The 22,570-nt window shown below is 41.4% G+C and overlaps 1 protein-coding gene across 2 annotated transcripts in view; it reads right to left on the bottom strand.

Annotated features, from left to right (window-relative positions):
• Positions 1 to 1,244: 1,244 nt before the first annotated feature.
• The window catches only part of LOC121283400 (potassium voltage-gated channel subfamily KQT member 1), a 763,328-nt gene continuing 742,002 nt past the window's right edge, over positions 1,245 to 22,570 (bottom strand). For both annotated transcript variants that reach the window (XM_041197951.1, XM_041197952.1), the window contains one exon: positions 1,245 to 3,529. In XM_041197951.1, the coding sequence (XP_041053885.1) occupies positions 3,329 to 3,529 (201 nt within the window). In that variant the 3' untranslated portion in view covers positions 1,245 to 3,328. The remainder of the gene's footprint in view (positions 3,530 to 22,570) is intronic.

Genomic DNA, 22,570 nt, shown 5'->3' with positions numbered 1-22,570 from the left:
GGTCTTACAATATTATTAGTTTCCTGGTGACCAATCCTTTGAACAGTATTAATGTTTGACACAGTGGCTTCATTGTCATGTGACCTGTCTCCTTTCCCATCCCTTAAAATGACAGTAAGCGTGAATTGGCACCACAAAGGGTCCGTTTAAGTCTGCCCTGTATTTGACTTCAAGGCCAACTAGCATGTTTGAATATTTTTGATTATGTGAAGTGGGGAGAGGGGGTAATGGGTCAATGGCACACACCCTCATATCAATGGTTACACCATAATTAAAACCTTCAACTAGGACCATCAATTAGTAAACAAAGCCAAGGAGTATAAACATATGCATCTGGCAGGTGTAGAACAAACAAGATAATAAAGTGGCTACGTGCAGGGTCCCGCCAGGAAAGGGAAAAGGGACACCACAAAATGAGGTTAGAAAGAAAGTGCGTGCCTCCCAGTTAAAACGAAAGATTAACAGTGTCTGAGAAGTGAGAAGTATACCCGAATCAGTCCACTGGATTTTGCCCCAATCTCCCTGCACCCACTACATCTGCACCGACCCCCAGTACTACACCAACACCCACCACTTCTGAATGTGTTAAAGTGTGCTGGGTTCTAGTTTCAAATGTGAACAAGTGAGGCCGGGTTTTCCACTATATGTGGTTGGGTTGGGGGAGGGCAGGGGCAGCGGTTGGCAGTGGGGATCAGGTTATTTTAGCATAATTTTGTCAGACTCTCTTGCCTCAATGTGGAACTTGCTAGTGGCTGGAGTCTGTAGGTGTAGATGAAGGCATGTTACTCTCCAATTTTTATTTTTGTAAAAGCGCCTCATGCTTAAAATCGTCAATTCCTCACCAGTTACTCATTGAATCAATGGTCACCAGGAACACACTCATGGCCCTAGGGTCCAAAGTCATAAAGGCACAGATGATGGAAAATGCATTGGATGATGTGTTGCTATAATTTGCATCTAATTATCTTACACCTGCTAATTTGAAAAGATTACTATATGCCTGGCCTCTGCCAGAAGTGTAAGGTTGCCAACTGTGATTAAATGTATTCCTGGAAATTTCATCACATGGCTTGGCCCCACGTTTCCGCCAATAATCAGCCAACACATTCATCCTTGTGACGTACTGCCTTCCTACATCAATTGGAAAGCAAAAAGACTCATTACCCAATTGGATGATGCTTGACTGTCAGCCAAACAGCCTTTTATCTGCTCATTTTCAATATTTTTATATCTGGTAAAGAGAAGGAAATGACAAAAAAAACTTTAATATCCCTATGATTTTTCTCCAGGGTTGCACACAGCAGTATCCTGGAGATTGATATTCAATTCTTGGAGACTCCAGGCCAATCCTGCAGGATTGGCAACCGTACAGAAATGGCAGGGTGAGCAGACTCCAGAGAAGTGGCTCCCAAAGAAAATTCCATTGCATTCCTCTGGAGTTATACCCTGGATCCAGCAGCAAGTTCTGCTATCAGTCTTAAGGATCAATTTGACCATGGAGTGCATTACAATGGAGTTCGCACCTGATTTCATTGAGCTTTCACGTATGTGTGTTTCCCAGCAGAGGCCACTAGTGAACAATCAGAAATCATGATTGATTTTCCCCCACCCCCTTCCTAGCTCAGGGGTTCTGAAGCAAACTGTCACACAACCTAACTGCTGTTGCCTGGTTAAGATTAGTGCAGACTGGGCATGGAACTTTAGATCTTCCTGTACTGTCTGACTCAATACCATATCACCTGTACACCATCGGGATTAAGTTCAACTGCAGTGGGTGAGGGGGCAGAAAATGGGCAGCACAAGACTGGTCACCCATTATTCATCCTGCTCAATCTTCCCTTCCACTGACTCAATGGGACAAGGCTTTGGAGTTCTGTGTTTCTCTGTGCATAGATGATGCCTGACGTGCTGAGCATTTACAGCATTTTCTCTTTTTACTTAAGGGACAGGGTTTATAACAGGTAGCCTCAATTATCGTCTGTTTTATGTCTCCCCCACAAGTTGAATTTGACCCACCATTTGAGATCCCATGCTGCCTGAGTGAACTAATCGACTGATTGGTTGCTGTCACATCGCAAAAGTAGGTTCTATAGCTTAGAGTCACACACCAGATCGGTGATTGGCTATTGGTGAATAAACTCGTGGACTTTTGGATATTGTGGGACCCAATGGCTGGTTAGGGTCACAAATCTCAGATTTAGATATCCAGCACACTAATCCTTTAAATCATGTAAGAAGTTATCATTTAAACACACAACAAAGCTTCACTTCATTCATGGACAGAAGCCAAATATTATTTGCTGGAAAATGTTGGACTGCCAAGCCTGAGAATCATTGGAAAGGGGAGTGAGGGTAACCAAACAGGCCCTGGGCTACCCCATACTCATGACACACTTGTCAGCTGCAAAGTGACTGGGGAAGCGCCTACAGCCATGAACATCTCCACTGTCTCAGCTAAAAGGAGAAGTGTGGCTGAAGTTATATCAGTCCACTCACCTGAAGACATTCAAAAATAAAATGGGAAGGGAAACTAAGTATAACAATCTGAGTGAATCAAGTGTGGAGGACTTCAGCTTATGAGAAAAGGCACACATGCCAGTCCTGAAGAAAACGCCAACTAGCCTACTTGGACTGAACTGGGATAAAAGATTTTAAGAAGCAGCTGACAGACACCGACCCATTATACCCTGGGCAATTTATCCCACATTGATTTTGCTGTGTGTCATCCTTATGTTTGGTATACCTGCAATTAGAATGGACATGGAAAAGAAATGGGACATTTTCCCAATTAAATACATCTTAGGCTGCCATTGAGAAGGTGGGAGAGGAGTGCATACGTTACACTGACACTGAGTTTCAATTGTTCATGCTTCTTTCCTCGATCATACAACACATTGATTTTTGCAATTTAAACCTCATGTCTATTCTACAAAGGATTACAATTTGCCTTAACGTTGTGTGCTATCGGTCTTTTCTTCTTATCTTACAGGCTATCCAAGCATAGTCTTCACTAAACGAATGACCAGAGGAGAGTTTGAAATGTGACCAGGAGATTTCCGAGGCTCGGCAGTGTGGTATGAAGAACTCTTTCTGTGCAAAACCGGTGAGATCCACAAACTGGAATCGGAAGGGATACTTAAGCCGAGAAAACATAGACAGTCTAATGGTGGCTGCTTTCAAGTTTCATACACTTCTTCAGTAAATTGTCAGCCCCCCCAAGGTTTGTGCCAGTTAGGTGCGCAACCTTGAGGCCTATCTTACAATATCCAACAGGTCTCTTGCAATCTCTTGAACACTACTAAATTTAAAAAAAGTAGAGGATCAGAGATCAGGCCACATTGTCTTGGTCTTTCCTATGCACAGTCAGCTGCTCATAGCTGGGTAGGGAGCTGTGAGTTGATGCAATAGCTTGTATAATGGTTCCCTCTGCCTGAGGCTGAGCCTGTGGGTGTGATTGTCCCTGCTGGTTGGCAACCAGACGCTGCAGCATATCTGTGATGGTGTTTAACTTCTGATCCATGTCAACAACCTGGTTGAAAAAAGGAAACATAATCATTGAGTACAAACTTGGCAAAAGTTGCAGAAACAGAAAGAACATGTTTGATGTTAGATGGCATTAATTAACATCACTCAGTGTTTGCATATTTATTTCAAAAAGAGAGAAACAAAGACTTGTGTTTTTGTGCAGCACCTTTTACAACCTCACCATGCCCTTCAAAAATAAGTAACGTACTTTTGAAGTACAGTCACTGTTGTAATGTAGGAAATACAACAGCCAATTTGCATGCAGCAAGACCCCACAAACAGCAATGGTGATAATGTTGAGGGATCCATAGTGCCCAGGAGCCAGGGAGGAACTCCTCTTCCCTTCATCAAAACAACGCCGTGGGAGCTGAGTGTATCTGGGAGGGCAAATGTGGGCTCTATTTTACACCTCAACTGAAAGACAGCACTTCCAGCAGTTCAGCATTCCCTCAGTACTGCATTGAAGTGCTAGCCTGGATTCTGTGCTCAAGCTTCTGGTCAGGGATAGAGCAGGAGTAATTCTATTTAAAGGTCAGACGTCAAACCTGCCACTGCAAATTGCCATTGGCTAAATAATCTACATCTGCTAAATCTCCATTTGTTGAGAGAAAGAGGCAGATTTTAAAGAAGAGTAAGAGCATTCTCCCAGTGTCCTGGCTAGCACTTAACCCATCAACCAACACCACTCAAGCAATTATCTGGGTCATTAATACACTGCTATTTGTGGGACATGGCTGTTGTGTTTCCCTACCTTATGACAGTGATCACACTTTAAAAAACTTAATGGCTGTGAAGCACTTTTTTATGTTCCTACAGATGTGAAAGGTACCAAATAAATGTAAGTCCTTTCTTTAGTGGCTTTTTAGGAGCTGCATAAAGAGCTGCTTAAGTGGATCTCATGTGGGGTTGCAGTGGGATTGCCATGGTACTGGAGGATGAAGTAAGCAATGTTCCAGAGCGATACCAATCTGTAGGAGTGCGGAGCTCAGATAAGAATGCCCCCATGGAAGGAAGTCTCTAAGCAGCTGCCTCTGCATTATATGTGGAGAGTTAAATATAGCCAGAGACAGATCTCAGATTATACTGTTCAGGTACAGGACGAGGCACAGAGACTCTGAGGAAAGGAAATCAAACTAAAAAGGCAGCTGCTATGTGTTTACTCAGATGCAGACATTACAGGACGACGAGCATTTGAAGACGTTAGGCTGAGACAATTGTGCCAATGAATTGTGAGCAGCAACCAACACAGAGTTCAAGGCACAAAAGTGGGATATGAGTTGATAGCAGCCATTTAGCCCAGGCAATGTAGTGTGTACATTGCTGTCAACTACCTAGGCCTTAAGATCCGCAATTCCCTTGCTAAAGTTCTCTACCTACCTATCACCATTAAAACACTCTTTAAAACTTACTTTATTGCCAAACTTTTGGTCACCTATCCTAACATCTCCTTATGTAGCTCAGTGTCAAAGTTTTTTTGCTAACACTCCTATGAAACACCTCGGGATGTTTTACTATGTTAAAGCGCTTCATAAATGCAAGTTGCTGCTGTGCATTAAACAGCAAAATATAACTACAATGGATTGACTTGAAAGTACTTTTTCTTTCATTCTTAAGACCGTCAAACCCTTTTCTGTTGATCTTCCCAGTGTATAAAAAAAACTGCACATTGCAACACATTTTTCCCAAGACCCAGTCTTTTACCCCCTAGAACCTGCCCAGGTAATTTATTTTGCTTATAGAAAATAGGTTTTATGCAAATAAGAGAGTCAATAGGCAGGCAATTTCGCAATGCTGGAGGTGGGGGAGTCAGCATTGTTTGGCCAGGTGTACCAGAGGGATTAGCATTCTGCCTCTGTTGCAGGCCAATGCTTGCGAGCTACTTTAATTACCAGCTAAACTGAGGCCTGGGACCAGGTGCAAATCCTTGTTCCTGCTGCTTTCTTTTCAATAACAGGCTGCCATGTATGAACTGTCAACAGTTTAATGTTGATATTTTATGTCGATGCTGTAATGGGAATTGTGTGAAAATGGGATTCCTAACTTTACTGTAGATATTAGGAATTGTTGCTTCAATGAGTGACTTTCTGATAGGGAATCTTGCTAACTGTGCAATTGAATGGAGATGGAAGGGCTACCTGCAGTTTTCAGGCCATTGAAATCAATGGGAAGTGTGCCTTCAATTTCCCAATGTGCAGTGTCAATGGGTGTGACTTACCACTGGCAATGCAGAGACTTGGAAAACTGAACTCATCATGTAGGCACAGTTCCATAAACACTGCCATCCTCTCCCTATTGGCACTCCTGGTTCTGGAATTTTCACTTAAGGAGTACTACAATTAGGTTCAACAACTTTTGGATCGGAAAGGGAAAACTATTCAGGGCTTCTCACTTCTTATTGCTATCCAGTGAGTCTTGCTGGAAGTATGCCCATGTGGGCATTAGATGAGTGCAAGGCTGGACTAAGCTGCCATGCCCCTGTTGCCAAATTGCTGGTTAACACTCTGTCAAAGTGAATAATGAAGAATGGCAGGTTGGGCAAAAGACCCGAGGGTAACCAGTGCCCTCACTACCCCGTAGTATGTACCCCAGCATGAAGCCATCACCAACAGAAGAGGAAGGCAAAGGAGACAAAAAAGACTTTATATAATGCCTTTTACAAGGATATCCCAAAGTGCTTTACAGTCATTTTAGTTATAGCTATAAGATGAGAACACTGATGTTAATTTGCAAACAGGAAGATCCCAAAAACAGGAATGTAATAATGACAAGATATTCTGTTTTGAGTGATGTTGGTTGAGGGATAAATCTTGGCTTGGACACTGGAGCAAACTCCCCTCTTCTTCAATATAGAGCCATGGAATTTTTTATATCCATATGAAAGATTACTGTCCAGCTGGTAATTATATTCCCAGGTCCAGGGTTTTTGAATGAGAGTTTATCCTGGAGGAGTAAGTCAGGGAATGAACCTTTAATTCTTCTCGACCCTTTTGACAAATTCATCCCAGGAGGTTGCAAAGTGCTTTTTGGCCAATGAAGGACATTTGAATTGTAATAATTGTTATAATGTAGAAATAGATGCCCAATTTCTTGTGCACAACCAGGTTCCAAGCACAGCAAGGTAATGATGACCAAACAATCTGAGTTTTAGTGAGTTTGACCTGGGGAAAACTCTCCTGCTGTTCTTCAAATAGTGGATTCCCTAAATAAGTGACTTTGTGACAGGGAGCCCTTGCTAAATGGCTGTGCATATCTTTACATCCACCTGACAGAACAGATGGAGCCTCAGTTTAACATCAACATAGCTGACAATGCAGCACTCCCTCAGCACTGCACTGGAGTGTCACCCTGGATTATGCACTCTGGTCTCTGGAGTAGAGACTTGAACCCACAACCATCTGATTCAGAGGCAAGTGTGCTACCACTGATCCATAAGCTGGCACCAAATAACCAAATAATAATAACCAACTGTGAAAGAAATAATGCTAACTATTTAAGAATGGCACTACAATGGCAGTGTTTCTATACTCTCTGAAGCTCTGTTTAGTTTTCAACCATGCAATTGAGAAGTACACAGGAAAAGTTTATAGTCAAAAAGGAACTTTTATGTAAAAATCCAATCAGAAGGCTGGGGGCCTCTGCTGTTTCAGACTTACATTTTAGGATTTTTCACCATTCTGAGCAAAAGCTCCATTGTAGTGAATGGTGGAGTTTGGATTTCAATCAGAGTAAGCCCCTGAAAAGGAACATTCAGCCTATGCCCACAGGTCTGACTTTGCATCTTCTCCTATTTGCATCTCATATTTCACTAGCCTCTGCTATGCAGCAGATCACTGCGTTGGAATGCTTACACATTACAGGTGCAGATTCTTCTCCTATTGAATTTTATGCTTATTTTGTAACTTCTTTATCTACCCAGAATAGCACACAAGACACCTCCTTACCATACTCACACACAGACATTCCTCACAATGGATATATATCGCACACTAATTTTTGCACTCTAGATATGCTGCAAATTTAGCCACGATAGGGCCAATCTTCCTGTTCCCAATCCCAGTTCCTGAGATATCACAGGAGGAAGAATGGGTAGGGATCAATTGTGCCAGGTCTTCACCTACATGCCTTGATGTAGTTGGTAGCAATTTCCCTTCCAAATCAGAAAATTGTGGGTTAAAATTCCACTCCAGAAACTGGAGCACATATTCTTGGATAATATAACAATTGTATTTAAATATTGTTTCATCATTGTAAAATATCCTAAGGCACATCACAGGAGTGCTGTCAAACAAAATTTGACACTGAGTCACATAAGGAGATGTTAGGGCAGATGACCAAAGGCATGGTGAAAGAAGTAGGTTTTAAGGAGCATCTTAGAGGTGAAAAGAGAAGTAGCGAGCGAGGCAGAGAGGGAATTCCAGAACTTCGGGACTAGGCAGTTGAAGACATAACCACCAATGATGAGGCAATTAAAATCAAGGATGCACGACGGGCCAGAATTGGAGAATTGCAGATATCTTGGAAGAATCTGGGGCTGGAGGAGGTTACAGAGATAGGGAGGGGTGAGGCCATGGAGGGATTTGATAGCAAGGATCAGAATTTTAAAATATAGGTGTTGCTCAACTGACAGGCAATTAAGGACCGCAAGCACAGGAGTGATAGGTGAATAGGACTTGATGTGAGTTAAAGTGTGGGTTGCAGAATTTTGCATGAGCTTAGAGATATCATTAGGTATTCTGAAGTGTAAGTCCACCTTTCTCTATTAAAATAGCAGGAAAAGGAATTTAACATGAGTCATTTATTTTGCTAATCAAACCTGATCTTGTCACATACAATGTTCGAAGCATTTCAGATAGAGTCACAATGCTCCATTTCATAGCTGACATTGTAGAGGTAGGGGAATCAATTTCCAATGTACAGCACTTCATTCACCACTTTGGATATGTTAGATGTAATCAATCTCACATCAAAACACATGGCTGTTTATATGAATGCACACCCCTGGCAGGAATCCTTGCCCATTGGGAGTTCATAACTGGAAGCTTCTTGCATCCACTCCATGCTTTTTCATCATAAAATTATGCCTCATATGTAACAACCACATACATTTGTCATTACCAATTACAAAATATGTTCCCCCCAAATGCTCAGTTGGTTAATGCACTTTCTAGCGCCAGTCCGGAAGGTCTCAAACATTCAATATTATTAGTTGGATGAGATGTGGGAGAGATGGTAATGTGTGTGAAGATTCAGTACCTTGGGGAGGAGGTAACATTGGAAACAAATGGCAATGAGCGGGTAGCCTGCTGCTGAGGTGTCCTAATTATACTAAAACTTTATGGCAACAAAAGAGATGTTGCTACTGTACACCACATTGATGGGGGTATAAGAAAATGTCACCTATCTGCCCTGTTGCCCTCTGAAGGTGCATAGTCATGGGAATGGTATGCAAAAAGAATAAAATGGAGAAACATTCCTCACAAATAAAGAAATGTTCTCTAGTTACTGTATAATACAGTAACATACTGATGCTCTGTGCAGACCACCATCTATCCATCTAACCTGCTCTTTCAAATTGAACAATGATTCTAAAACACATAGTCCTGTTTTTACTTGACCTTCTCCTATCCATTCAGAATTGGAAATGTTATTTTTTTAACAAATTATTGTTTTCTGTTCCAAGCCTTATTAGTAATCTATTTAACAATTCTGCACCCTCTCACGAGAAAATGTTGCCTAAATTTCCATATTCATGAACATGTTAGTGATCTCTATTGAACCCTCCAACCCTTCCCCCTCCTCCTCACCAGAGAATAAAGTCCCTGTAGTGTTCAACGATTCAGTTGTTCTGTGTTTGATTATGTGAGCCTGTTTACTATTGATGCATGCTGTGCTTGATTGGTTAAGTCTGGGTGTGGACTCAGAGAAATACTAAACAAAGCTGTAGAAAAAGCTGGAAACTGGAGCTAGAAACATGGAGTAGACATTTTAAAGCACTGTGAATAAAACCTGTTACACACATAGAAACTAGTGTTATCTCTGCATAGATCGGAGATATAAAATATACAACAGTCTCATCTTTCTTGATATATAGAGTCCAAAACTGAAAGCAGTATGGTATGAGTGGCCCCATTGAGGAGCGGTACAACTTACACATCACCTCCTTTAACTGAAAGGTGTCATCTAAATGATTGTACCTTCAATTACAATATTCAAGATTTTCTGATCGCTCTCTCAACTCTGCTAGCTTTTTACCTTTTGGTGATAAAAATGGTCAAAAATTAGTAGCTTAGTAAATCCACCTCATTCCTGTCCTCAGATACCACTGCCATTTGAAAATAGTCCAGTGACCTTCTGTAGCCTCATCTTGCCCCTGAATCGCTGAAAGAAAGCTTTGTTATTCACTTTTTCTGCAATAGATCCCTCTCATTTTCCCTCTTTTAATCTTGCACTGGTAGTTCCACTTGATTTTAAAGTTCTCCTTTTGCTGTTTTTTATGGGCAATCTCAATTTTGTACAACTTTTGCCTTCCCTTTTAATCTATATCAGTTTTACCCTCATTTTTTGATTCTTGGTCTTTTCCTGGGATAAACAACTGACTTTGTGTGACAAAAAATCATGTATTTTGTGCAGTTTTAGTCGGTGGTTATCTCTTTGAATCCTGTTACTGAGCATAAGCAGTTTTTAAAAAGGAAAAAGAATCGCAGTTCAGATCTCTGTTCTGTGCTTGTTTTGATACATATATTACAAGGTCAGTTCAAACTGGGTTTTTGAACTGCAGGCTTGAGGGGAGGAACTAGGCTATCTTTGAATAAACAAAAGACAGTGTGACTTGCTCAGTTAAATCCATGACAGCAAATTGCTTTGAATCCTGTTGTTCCAGAAGAAGTCCAAACAAGTCATGGAAATTAGAGAATTTAAGTAGTGCATCTCTTCAAGAATTGAGTTTTCAGAAATTTTAAACAAATTGGAAATGTCATAGGAAAAGATAAGTTAGACCAGTTAACTCGCTTAGTCAAAAAAGGTTATGCAAAAGAAAATGAATTTTCTATCTGTAAAATAAGAGTTTAGTATTAGGTTGTGATTGTTTGTTGTTTTGTCTATTCAATGAGCTAGCTAAAAGACTTTCTGCTATAATAAATATATATCGTATTGATTCCATTTGCTTGTTTTTCCCATTTTATTCCTTTCTGACAGCATTTCATTCCTCCCCCTATCTCCCAGAATACCCTCCTCGAATCCAATTAGTTTTTCTGATTAACCTTATCATTTATTACTTACTTTTCTCTCACTAGTTAGAAGCAAATTGACAATGATTTTTCCTCTAAGAAGTTGCCTCACATACTTTTAACATTTTTTCATGCCCAGAATGGGCATGTCATATTATGAACTTTCAGTCAATATTTTTTTAAAAATTGGACACAAACAAACTGTCAAAAGTCATGTGACTTTTGGCATTTGCACTTTAAACAGTATCAAGTCTCTGGCCAATACCTAATTAAATATGGACATAGGTGCGGGTACCACACAGCCATTGTTTAAGGATGGTCCAACACCTAAAGATTGTGGAGTTTCCAGACTGCCTGTCTCCATGTTTCATTCTGGATCAAAACTCAAAGGTCACTATCAACTTCCCATTGTATCACGATGGCCCACCCCATCCAAACTAGGCTGAGTGGGCCTCATAACTGTTAAACCAGCAGTCATGTGATTACAGCTGATTTCAGGGGCTTCACCCTTACTGCCCCAAGATCCATCAGATCCATCAGAACCATCAGTCATCAGCCAGCCTGAGAACCAGTCTCTGAAACTAGCTGCAAGCCATCAAGCAGCCAAAGTATTTAACCTCTTCCAGTTTTAAAGTTAACTTGAAAACCAACCTCCTGGACATTGGACTATGAGAAACCTCACAACTTGATGTGAATCTTTCACTTCACAAAACCCCCACTTCAACTTTAAATCATCAATTCCATTCAAGAAACCACAGGCCTGCCACTCGGAGACAGCAATCATAAATCAGAGACTGAATTAACTGTAATCTGTAAAAGTGTGCTATCTTTACCTATTTACAATCTGTGTGTGTGTGTGTGTGTGTGTGTGTGTGTGTGTGTGCATACATGCGCATATGTGTATGAGACCGAGCATATGACGTAGCATTAATTTGGGATAAATGTGTGATAATAAATAGCCTTCTTTATTTTAAACTCACAAAAGCTTGCAGCTGAATTACTTAATTGGAATACGCTCTCCAAGGGTAAGGAAAGACATACCTCTTCCCATACAAAACATACTGATTATGGGCAGTAAGAGAGCATACATTGTGTCCATGATAACATACAGGTTGCTCTCATAAATCTTGTCTAAGTCAGAAAGACTCTGTGATTGGAGCTGAAATTTCATCTTCTCATGCTTTTCATGACCTCCCAAAACATCTCCATTTTATTTTGTGCCCTCGTACAGCATATCTTTATGGCTAACTTATTTCCCCGTATCTTCCAGATAAATAAAAAGAGATTTTTGCTAGGGACCTTCCTCGATAAGTACCACCATTTTCTTCTTTATTCTTCCTGAATCAAACACAGCTCTGCAAATTTGTCTGCCAGTCAGGTTTTCATAAGGCAGGTTTCAGTTGTTTTTACAATAGCTATTAGGTCCTTATTTAACTTCATGTCTAATTCATCCATTTTATTTCTCATACACTTAGATTCATATCAATATATCTGATATCATTCCAAATCTTCCTTACTCTAGCTGCCTGACTCCAATTTAACAAATGGTTCACATTAGGATCTCTTCCACCCCTCGATTAAATCCAACCCAACTTTTTTTTCCAGCTTAGCTAAAGACTGTTCTAGATGTACAGTTTCAGCTTGGCTCAGAAATGATTAATTGGGACCAAAATTTAAACCAACATCTACTGCACATATTCACCTGCTGAATCTTCCTTTCCATTATGTGTCCAACATACGTCACAGACAGTAAATGCTGTGAACTATTTGTCCTTTGCTTCAGTCTTTTGCCTTGCTTCTGAAATCAATTTTAGGACCTTTGTTCTACAACTACCTACGTCTGGCTCCCATATGAGCCAAGTTCCTCTCATTTTATCTGTCCAGCAGTCAAGTCCTGAAGCATGGCACATAGGAGGCAACATACCATCTGGGATGCTCGGTTGTGCTTGCAGTAAATTCTATCAATCCCTCATTGTATAGAATCCCTATAACTAGAGCAATTCTTTTAATCTTGTCTGTTCCCTGCAATGCAAACACTTGCTGTCCTTAGCCATTATCCTAACGTAGTTCGATTCTTGCCTACTTTCAGTGCTGAAAATCTGTCGGGCAACTTTAGTTCCACAGGCATCCTCTGTTTCCTACCTATTCTTTTTATAACTGCTCAGGGCTTCAATACCATACTGTTTGGTGCACTGCATCTCACTGTTGCACGAGCAACCCCACGGAAAGTGTTTCAGATACTTTGGCTCCTCACATGGATTATTCAGTGTAGCTGATTGGACCTCAAGCTTGACCAGCCATTTCATTTGGGATTCAATTAGTCATCACCTTGTGCAATTTTCCTCCCCTACGCCAACCGAGACTGAGGATCTAGCACAGCCTACATCAAACATTCTCATACACCATTAAGCTTTTCAGTAAAATTACAATCTAATTATCCACAATTAAAAGCTAACAGGATCCCCAAAACTCAAAGATAGTTGTGGGAATGTTCAGGCTTTGCTAAGATTATCCATGACTGGATGGCTTTGATTAAGGGTTTGCTGAAGACCCACTGAGCAGCAAGCAGCTAAACTCAAATGGGAATGTCAGGCTACTCTGCACAATATGACAGTTTCATTTGTCTTTCATTTAATATAACCATGTGACAGCCTAACACAACATCAATAATTACCAATAATGTAAGCTATTTGTTCACAATTCTTTGTCAATAGTTCAAAGTTCCCAGAGTTTTATTTCAGAAGTTGACTGCTCTTTCAGTGGGTAATGGAACCTGAATTTTGTTCAACTGTTGCTGTAGCACAGGCTGCTTCATTATCTGAGAAGCTACAACTGGAACTGAACACTGTAAGTCATCAGCAAACATCCCCACTTCTGACCTTATGTCGGAGGCTATTGATGTTGCAGCTGAGATGGTTGTGCCTCAGACACTACACTGAGGAACTCCCACAGTGATGTCCTGGGGCTGAAATGATTGGCTTCCAACAACCACAATCTTCCTTTGTGCTAGGTATGACTCCAACCAATGGAAAATTTTCCCCCTAATTCCGATTGACTTCAATTTTATTAGAGCTCCTTAATGCCACACTCGGTCAAATGCTGCCTTGATGTCAAAGGCAGTAATTTTCACTTCGCCTCTGGAATCCTGCTCTTTTGTCCATGTTTGGATCAAGGCTTTAATTAGTCTGGATCCAGGCGGTCTGGTGGAACTCAGTCTGAGAAAAGGTCAATAGGTTATTGGTGACTAGCTGCCACTTAGAATCAGAGAATTGTTACAGTGCAGAAGGAGGCCATTCGGCTCATCACAACTGCATTGGCTCTCTGAATGAGCAATTTACATAGTGCCTTTGTCTTCTACCTATAACCCTGCACATTCTTCCTTTTTAGATAGCAATCCAATTCTCTTTTGAATGCCTCAAATGAGCCTGCCTCCACACACTCTCTGGCAGTATATTCTAGATCCTAACCACTCGCTGTGTGAAAAGGTTTTCCTCACATCGCCATTGCTTCTTTTGCTGATTACCTTAAATCTGTACCCTCTCATTCTCAATCCTTTCATGAGTGGGAACAATTTCCCCCTATCTGCTTTGTCTAGATCCCTCATGCTTTTGGATACCTCTATCAAATCTATCAAAACAAAAGTCACTACATTTCAACCAATGTTTTTACATTTTATGCTTCTGCAGTTTGAACCTTGGGACAATGACACTGTACACCAGCTCTGCTGTATTTATATTGTTAAAATAGATCAGCTCATTTTGATTGCACAAAAATGTGGGTCTATGCTATGTGCAATTGGTATAAGAGATTTTAGTGAACTGAACTACAACATTACTTGATAACACTGTCAAAGATACCTTCCATCATTTTGTTGATAATTGAGAGCAGATTGATGGGAGGTCATTGGCCAGGTTGGATTTGTCCTGCTTCTGGACCACCGCATGGAAAACCATTCCACTGTATCAAACCACTACTAACGCTTCAAGAATGGGGCTCCCACCACTTTCTCAGGGCAACTAGGCAACTAAATGCCAGCCTTGTTAGTAACACATGTCCAGGCTGATTTTTAAATAGTACTGACCAAGGATGCATATGTTACAACTATATCACTGAGAGTGTTGCACTTTAAGCACACTTGGGACTGATTAACCCTTATCCAAAGCTGTTGTGCTGGGGAAAGCCTGAAGAAAGCTCCTGTTGCTTTGGTTCTTTGCAAAGTCTCTTGGTACGCTGGCAACATCAGCAAAACACCAAATATTAACAGCACTGATAGCATTTATTTTAATATATGAAAAATGTGCCATGATTATTAAATCTGTAGTGTACTGTTAAGTAGACATTGTCACCATGTGAGAGGGTAGAAAACAAAATGTATTTATGTAGTGCCTTTTATGACCCCATGTCGTCCAAAAGAGTTTTACAGCCACTTTTAAAGTGTCGTCACTGTTGTAAAGTCACAATATACAGTATGCCTCTGAGTTTAATATGGGTATAATATTAACATGAAATAGCATGTGACAGCTTTATTAAAATTTATTAAAAACAAAAGCTTATGCAGAGTTAAATTTTACAGTTAATATTAAACAGTGAACCTTAAAGAATAAACTAAATTCATGGGCTAATAAACAGAGTAGCCTTCACCTTCACTGAATAGAGCATTCTTTCATATGTAGCACATTGCATGTTATTGCAGTTTTGTAAACAGGCCAGTCATGACAAATATGTATGTAAGCATACAGAGGACAGTTTGAAGCTTGTAGAATAATGACTTTTCACAGACAGTCTTTGGTTTTGAAGATTCCTTCCAGCAAAAAGCATCCCCCAAATAATATCAAAAACTACCTTATACTATCTGCAAAAACATGGTAATCATATGCTGTAACGACTGCGAAGAACCAGACTGAGCTGGTTTCAGCTGAATGTAGTGGCAAAAGTTCAGACTTGCCCTCCTATCTGGCCTTGATCTCCAGCTTTACACCACCAAAGTTCTGCATTGGTAAACAACAATGCTTGCAGCAGGTTTGACGTGCATGCTATTTGGGTGCCTCACATCCCACAACCCTCATACTGGTTTTATTCCAGTGCCCTCTCCCTCAATACCAGCTAACTAAATACAAAAATAAAATAACTAAGTATATATACTTAGGAAGGGTTTGTCTAAGTTCTGGCAACAAATACAGTGGGTGTTCTTTTTGACTGTTTTTTTGTGGGGGAAAAAACTGCTCATCATTATTTTGCTGTATAATTATCTTGCTGTACAGTGCAGTTATAATCAGCTTGGTGTCACTTTAAGACTATAAGGAATAATTGCTTTGCCTTTGTGAGGGCAATTAAAAGTTCATTGCTCTTAGGCAAAGAACAAACAAATTCACAACTATTTATATAATGGGCTGGATTTTTGTGTCCTCAAGGATAGGGGAATGGGTTTGAGAATGCACAAAACTTAGTTTGTTTTTTGCTGGGAATTTGAATTTGCTGTGCCTTCCCAACCCTGCACTATTTTTGTGTGGCGATTTCACGGGTCAGGAAGGCCTTGGGACACACACTGCGTGCACCCCTTCTGAGGTCAGAGTCATCATTATGAGCCCCATAGTAAATATGAATTTCTTTTCCCCGGAGCTATTTACCTGTGTTGGTGTGGGTTTTGAAAGCCCTAAAAAGCCCTGCCTCATTGGAGAATTTCAGTCATGAGGGAAAGCCTGCTGAGGAGGTGGGAACATTCTGACAGGTAAGTGCTAATATTTTGACAACTTCAAATGTCACGATTGAATGCTGTATTGTAATGCAGATGTGTTTTCACAGCAGTGATTCATCATAGGGCTCTGTCCCAAAAAGGTAAGTTGATCATTACATCAACCAATATTGTGCAAATGTTGAGATGTATTAGAGTACTTTTCCCATCGGCAAAAAAGGGAAGAGAAATCTATGTAGTAAATGATGGAACTTTCCAAAAATCAAGGCAATTAATGTTTGGACACTAAATATCTTTCACAATAATCACTGCAAATATTTAAATAGAGGTGTTTGATGATTTATGCTGAAACACTTTGATCTTAAAAGCTCTAACCATGCCAATATTGGATTTGCCCCTTACTGTCTGACACAGCAACAAATTAACCCTAGCATTTATGTCTGCTTTCCCATGGTATTCATTTCCCACTGAGAAAAGTACAGGTGATTTAAGGTGAAAATTGATTTAACTGCCCATATTCCTTTTAGATTGAAAAGACAACTCAGCAACTCTCACTTAGAGAAAAAAAAGCAGACAACCTCTCCTAGATTGCTTTGATTGACAGGACATCTGACACAACATCATAGAAAAGAAAGCAGCTATCTATTCCTGCAATTTCAATAGACTCCATTGTTTGCATTGGGAATGGTTTGTTTTGAAAACTAAGCCTATTATGAATGCTTGGCTGAGTTTCAAAGGCTAAACAACTACTTATCTCAGCAGGGGATGTGTTGACATTTGGATTGACAATTCTAAGTGGTTATTAAAAGATTATCAGTCTTTGATGTGGTTACTGAATAAGTGTTTATTTTCACAACAGTTTGACTACTTGAGGGGATTTACATTTTTTGAATGGCTTTTGAAGGCGACCTCTTTCTTAGTGCGAAGTACGTTTGAACATCAACTCGATTAGATTATTAGAAATTTTTTAAATGTCCATTTCAATGACATCCTGAGGGCTTCCCATAGAGGATAATGAGTGAGTGGCTATTGAGGATATGTGGGGGTATGAGGGGGCATGGATGTTATGAGAGAGCTTGGAGGGGGAATGGGAAGTGGGTGGGGAGTGAGGAAGCTGTGGGGTGAGGTTTAGGGGGCATACAAATGATATTGGGAGCTGAGCTACTGTCTCTGAGAACCAAAGCAGGCCTTGTAGCCAGCCGACCTCAGCATCACATTCCTCTTGCATTGCATCACGGCTCGCAAAATCCGATTCCACCCCGCCGCCCCCCCGCCCCCCCCAACCCTGCCTATGTTTCTCAGAGCCAAAAATATGGCAGGAATGGGATTCAGAGGCATCCTTGTGTTTGGAAGCTGCAAGATGGTCCAACTCGTGCTTTCCCATTCCTACACAAAAAATCCGGCCCCATGTCTTCCTTGTTCTTAGGCTGTTTCAAAATGCGTCACAGCCAGTGATTCACTTTTTAAAGTGTAGCTATTGCTATGTGGAAAACTCAGGAGTCAGACTGATTCTATTTTCAGGTGTGGCTCCTGATCAGAAGGTATTTCCTGTGGTTGGAGAATTCCACTGTTTGTTAGAAATGACTGATGTTTTTCCTTTTGTTTTTGGGATTGTGGGAAACATCCGCAAGGATGGGGCAAGGGTTAAGTTCTCCTCTTGCACAGCTACTATAACTTCAATGGAAGAACCACGGATACCATGGAAGAACCGACGTAAATAAGGACATAAGAACATCAGATATAGGAGCAGGATTAGGCTATTCAGCCCCTCAAGCTTGCCCCGCCAATCAATAAGATCATGGCTGATCTGCCTCAGGCCTCAACTCCTCTTTCATTCCAGCTCCTCATGGCCCTCAACTCCCTGATATTTCAAAAATCTATCTACCTCCTCTTTAAATACTCTCAGTGATCTAGCCTCCACAACTCTCTGAGGTAGAGAGTTCCAGATATTCATACCCTCTGAGAGAAGAAACTCCTTCACATCTCAGTTTTAAATGAGTGTCCCCTTATTCTGTAACTATGTCCCCTAGTTTGAGATCCCCCCACTGGTGGCAACATCTTCTCAACATCTACTCTGTTAAGCCCCCTCAGAATCTTGCATGTTTCAATAAGATCATCCCTCATTCTTCTAAACTCTAATGAATAAAGGCCTAACCTGTTTAGCTGTTCTTGATAAGGCAACCGCTTCACCCCAGGAATCAGCCTAGTGAATCTCTTTTGAACTGCCTCCAATGCCAGTATATCCTTTCTTAAATATGGGGACCAAAACTATACATAGTACCCCAGATGTGGCCTCACTAACACCCTGTACAGCTGGAACAAGACTTCCCTATTTTTAAACTTCAACCCCCTAGCAATACAGGCCAAAATTCCGTTTGCATCTTTCATGATCTCAGAACCTCCCAAAGCACTTTAAACCAATGAAATACTTTTGAAGTGTTGTCACTATTGTAAAAGATGCAACATTCTATTTGAGCACAGCCAAGTTTTCCAACAGCAATGTGCTATTGACCAGCACAGGTTGATGGATACATATTGGGAAGTCCACTACGTCATTAAATGTTCTGCAATATCAAATGGCCTGGTTGTTACAGAATCCTGTCTCTTGATTAATTTGATGGAAACACTTGTGATAATCTAGCAGTTCTTGTTCCAACCCCAGAATGATGCTCTTCAGACTTCCTTGGAGCTAAAGTTAGCTGGAAATTATTGTACGAAGCAAATAATTTATATTATATGAGATAAAGTACTGCCCTAATCTCCTTTCATGATTTATTACACTATTTGGTGTTTGTCCTGCTCAGCTAACTTCTATTTGGTGCTGTTACCAACTGTTGTTTTGCAACAGTACAAGAGTTGTCCTATCAAAAGCATGATCACTGTTTACTCACACCCACTTGCCATGGATGGCCCAAGGTCACATGATATCATGCACAGTGGTGATAAAGAGGTGTCCGACATCTGGGTACAGGGTTAGCTGCAAACTTTTGCTTAATTAATCCAGTAGCACTGGGCAACACTCATTAGTAATGTGACCAAATCCATCTGCTTAGCAATAGTTAATGGTGCTGAAGAGTGGGTTGCTTATGGAATCGATGCTTTACCCATTCAACAGTCCACATTTCTGCTGTGTGATTCATTCCATGCTGAAATCTTTCGCAATCAATTGACGGCTTTGTAGAAACCAATTATTAATAATTCACAGACAGAAACAAAGACCAGAGAAAACTTTACAATCAGTGGGGCTTAGGAGAATCAGGCAGAGTAAGGCCTTATAAAGACCAGTACTGTTCAGCCTTCCTGCTGTCAGTGGCGAGGAGCTGCTGTGCTTTCTTTGCTTGCAGATTTGCTTGGGGATCAAATTTAAGATATTTTTGATGCTGATTAATGTTTCTGATTGGGTCACTCCACAAATGGAATAAAAAGAAAATTGAACAACATCTGACCAGGTGTGTTATAAAGAGCTTATTCTTTATGTAGCAGAGAATACAAGGGATGCTGTGAATCCTTCCACCCCACCCCTCCCCTCCCCCCACTCATAAGTTGGGACAAAGGAAAGATAGAGGCAGCGGTGGGAGTGGAAGGTGGTGGTGGTGTTGGGGGGGGGGGGGGGGGGGGGGGGGGGTGGTGTGGCGGGGGGGTGGCGAGGGGGCGGTGTGGAGTAGATGGAGGAGGGTAGGCAGAGGTAGTAAAGAGAAAAATGAAAAAAGATGTAGGGAGGGAACAGATAAAGATGCAAGATTGGAGAAGATGCGGGAGAGGAGTAGACAACTCTCCTGAGGGTCCTCTAGCCTACATATGGTTATGTAACTACTGCACATTTAAGGCTGATTCAGCCATAAATCTAGGTTGGATTTTAACTTGGGCCTTCAAACAAGAAAGGACAGTTTCTATCATTGGTTTCTGACAGTTCAGTGAAATCACTTTTCTCTAAATTTGTACAGAGAAAAAGATACACCTAGTCCAAGTTTAATTCTTTCATTTTGTTGGTCTCTTTCTTCATCCCTCCCTAAAACTGCACCATTCTTTGATCAAACACGATGAACGAGTGACCTGCTCCTGAGCCTGCTGCACAGGCTGCAGCAGTGAACAGTGGCTAGAAATTATGGGGAAATGGTCTGTTTAGATCATTCAAACATGCATCCTAAAAAAAGGTGGTTGGAATAACTGGACATTTTATTAGAGAGAGACGAGTAGATTTCTAATGTTTTTCCTGACCTTGCTGGTGTTCTCATTGCTTGACATTGAGTAGAACAGTTTAACTGTGTGTTCAGTGAAATATAAGCTGCTGGTGTTAAACCCTTCCCCCGCCCCATACAAAAGCTCCCACTCCCCTATTCGCACAGAGAGCATACACTTTAACAGCCAGAGTCAGTCCTCAGGATTTACTTTAGGAGGAAAATCCCAAATGTGTTATTTTTCATCCCTAGCTGACGAGGCACTGCTGCCTTGCCTTCATAAATCAGTGCCCAAACACTGCAAGGAGCAGCCAGCGATGGAGCCCACTACTGAGAGTCAAGGAGCAGATTCCTAACAGTACTGAGGATTCCCGAGAGTCACTGTGCTTGCAAACACAGCAGACTGCTACATGCCCAGTTAAAGACATTCTCAACATCAATTCACATTTAAAATAGCACCTTTAACATAGCAAAGCATCCCAAAGGGAAAATCATCTCACATTGAGAAGCACAATCAATTCAGTTGAGCAATGAGATTCAGGCTAAATGTGGGTAATTTAAACTAACCGTTCCTTAGATCCTGATGCATTCTTGATGCCATTGATTTTGACCTGAAGGACTTTGGAACAGATGATGTGGCTGCTTTGGGGTCCTAGTATGTCAATGGGACCCCGACTACCATTCAGTTAGGGCCTGAGTGGCAAATGTTGGAACAGGAGTAGGTCATTCAACCCTCGATTCTGCTATTCAATTAGATAAATGCTGATCTGTGTCTTAACTCTATCTATCCAACTTGGTTTCATAACACATGTAACTAATAAAAAGCAATAAAACTTAAGGCAGAATCATGCCATATTTGTACTAAGTGCGGTAGCAGGCAGGAAAAAGAGCACTTTACCCTTTTGCGCTGCATCATCCCATTCCTGGTGCATTCCGCCTCATTAATTATGCATTCCAGGGAAACACATTGGGTCATTGGAGGGGTGGCCTCTGATTTGCCCACCCCTCCGTCACCTTAGGCCTTCACTAAACCGGACGCCATGTTTAAAGGCTGACCCTGCACAGAGCTAGCAATCTTCAAGGGATAGGAAACTGCTGGGAATTGCTGATATCTGCCAAAGGGAGGCAACATATTGCTCCCGGATTTATCTACGCCTCTCTCAAGCACCTACTGGACACAGTGGAGGCCCACCACGAAGTCCTCTAACACGGGTCTGGGTGAAGATCAGCAAGCAAGGTCACCAATCCAGCATGGGAGGTGGTGGCAGTGGTGGTCAGCGCCAACACCTTGCAAAAGGGGAGAGCCATCCAGTGCAGGAACTGGAAGAATGGTCTCATCCCATCACTCTCAACTCACACATTCACAAGCCCATCACACATCCACAGGGGTCTCACACCTCAAGGGACAACAACACTAACACACACACACACACACAAATCATTTGTTGTCACTGCTTCCATCAGCCTTGTCGGCAGGAAGTTCCAGGTCATTAGCACTCACTGCATAAGATTATATTGTTTTGTTCTGAACACCACCATGGGTTACTTGCTGGGTTCAAGCTGGGCTGTAGATGGCAGCGACCCTCTGAGGCAAATCTAGAACTTCCCTTTCTGGGACCAGACGAAGCAGGAATGTAGCTCCAGGCCTCATGGGGAAGGTCGTGACCCTCCATTGGTCTCCCTTCTTCCCTCTAATAAAACCCTCACAAAACCCTATACTTGGAAATTATCGGATTGCCAGCAAGCGTTTTCTTAGTGCCAGCCAGGGGCATCTGGCAGCCCAAGCTTCATCTCCTGTCCTTCAGCCAGCAGCAATTTTTGCGGGCAGCTAACTAGCAGCATATAGGTACTGCCTATTGTTAAATGGGATTTGAGTAGCATCCCGTTTACCAATATGTACATCATGACTTCTCAACAGAAATAAAGAGCTTACATTTCTCTCTTGGGTA

This window comes from Carcharodon carcharias, chromosome 10, assembly GCF_017639515.1.
Source record: "Carcharodon carcharias isolate sCarCar2 chromosome 10, sCarCar2.pri, whole genome shotgun sequence".
Taxonomy (NCBI): domain Eukaryota; kingdom Metazoa; phylum Chordata; class Chondrichthyes; order Lamniformes; family Lamnidae; genus Carcharodon; species Carcharodon carcharias.
Note: the sequence above shows the minus strand (reverse complement) of the source record. Positions and strands in the feature narration are given on the sequence as shown.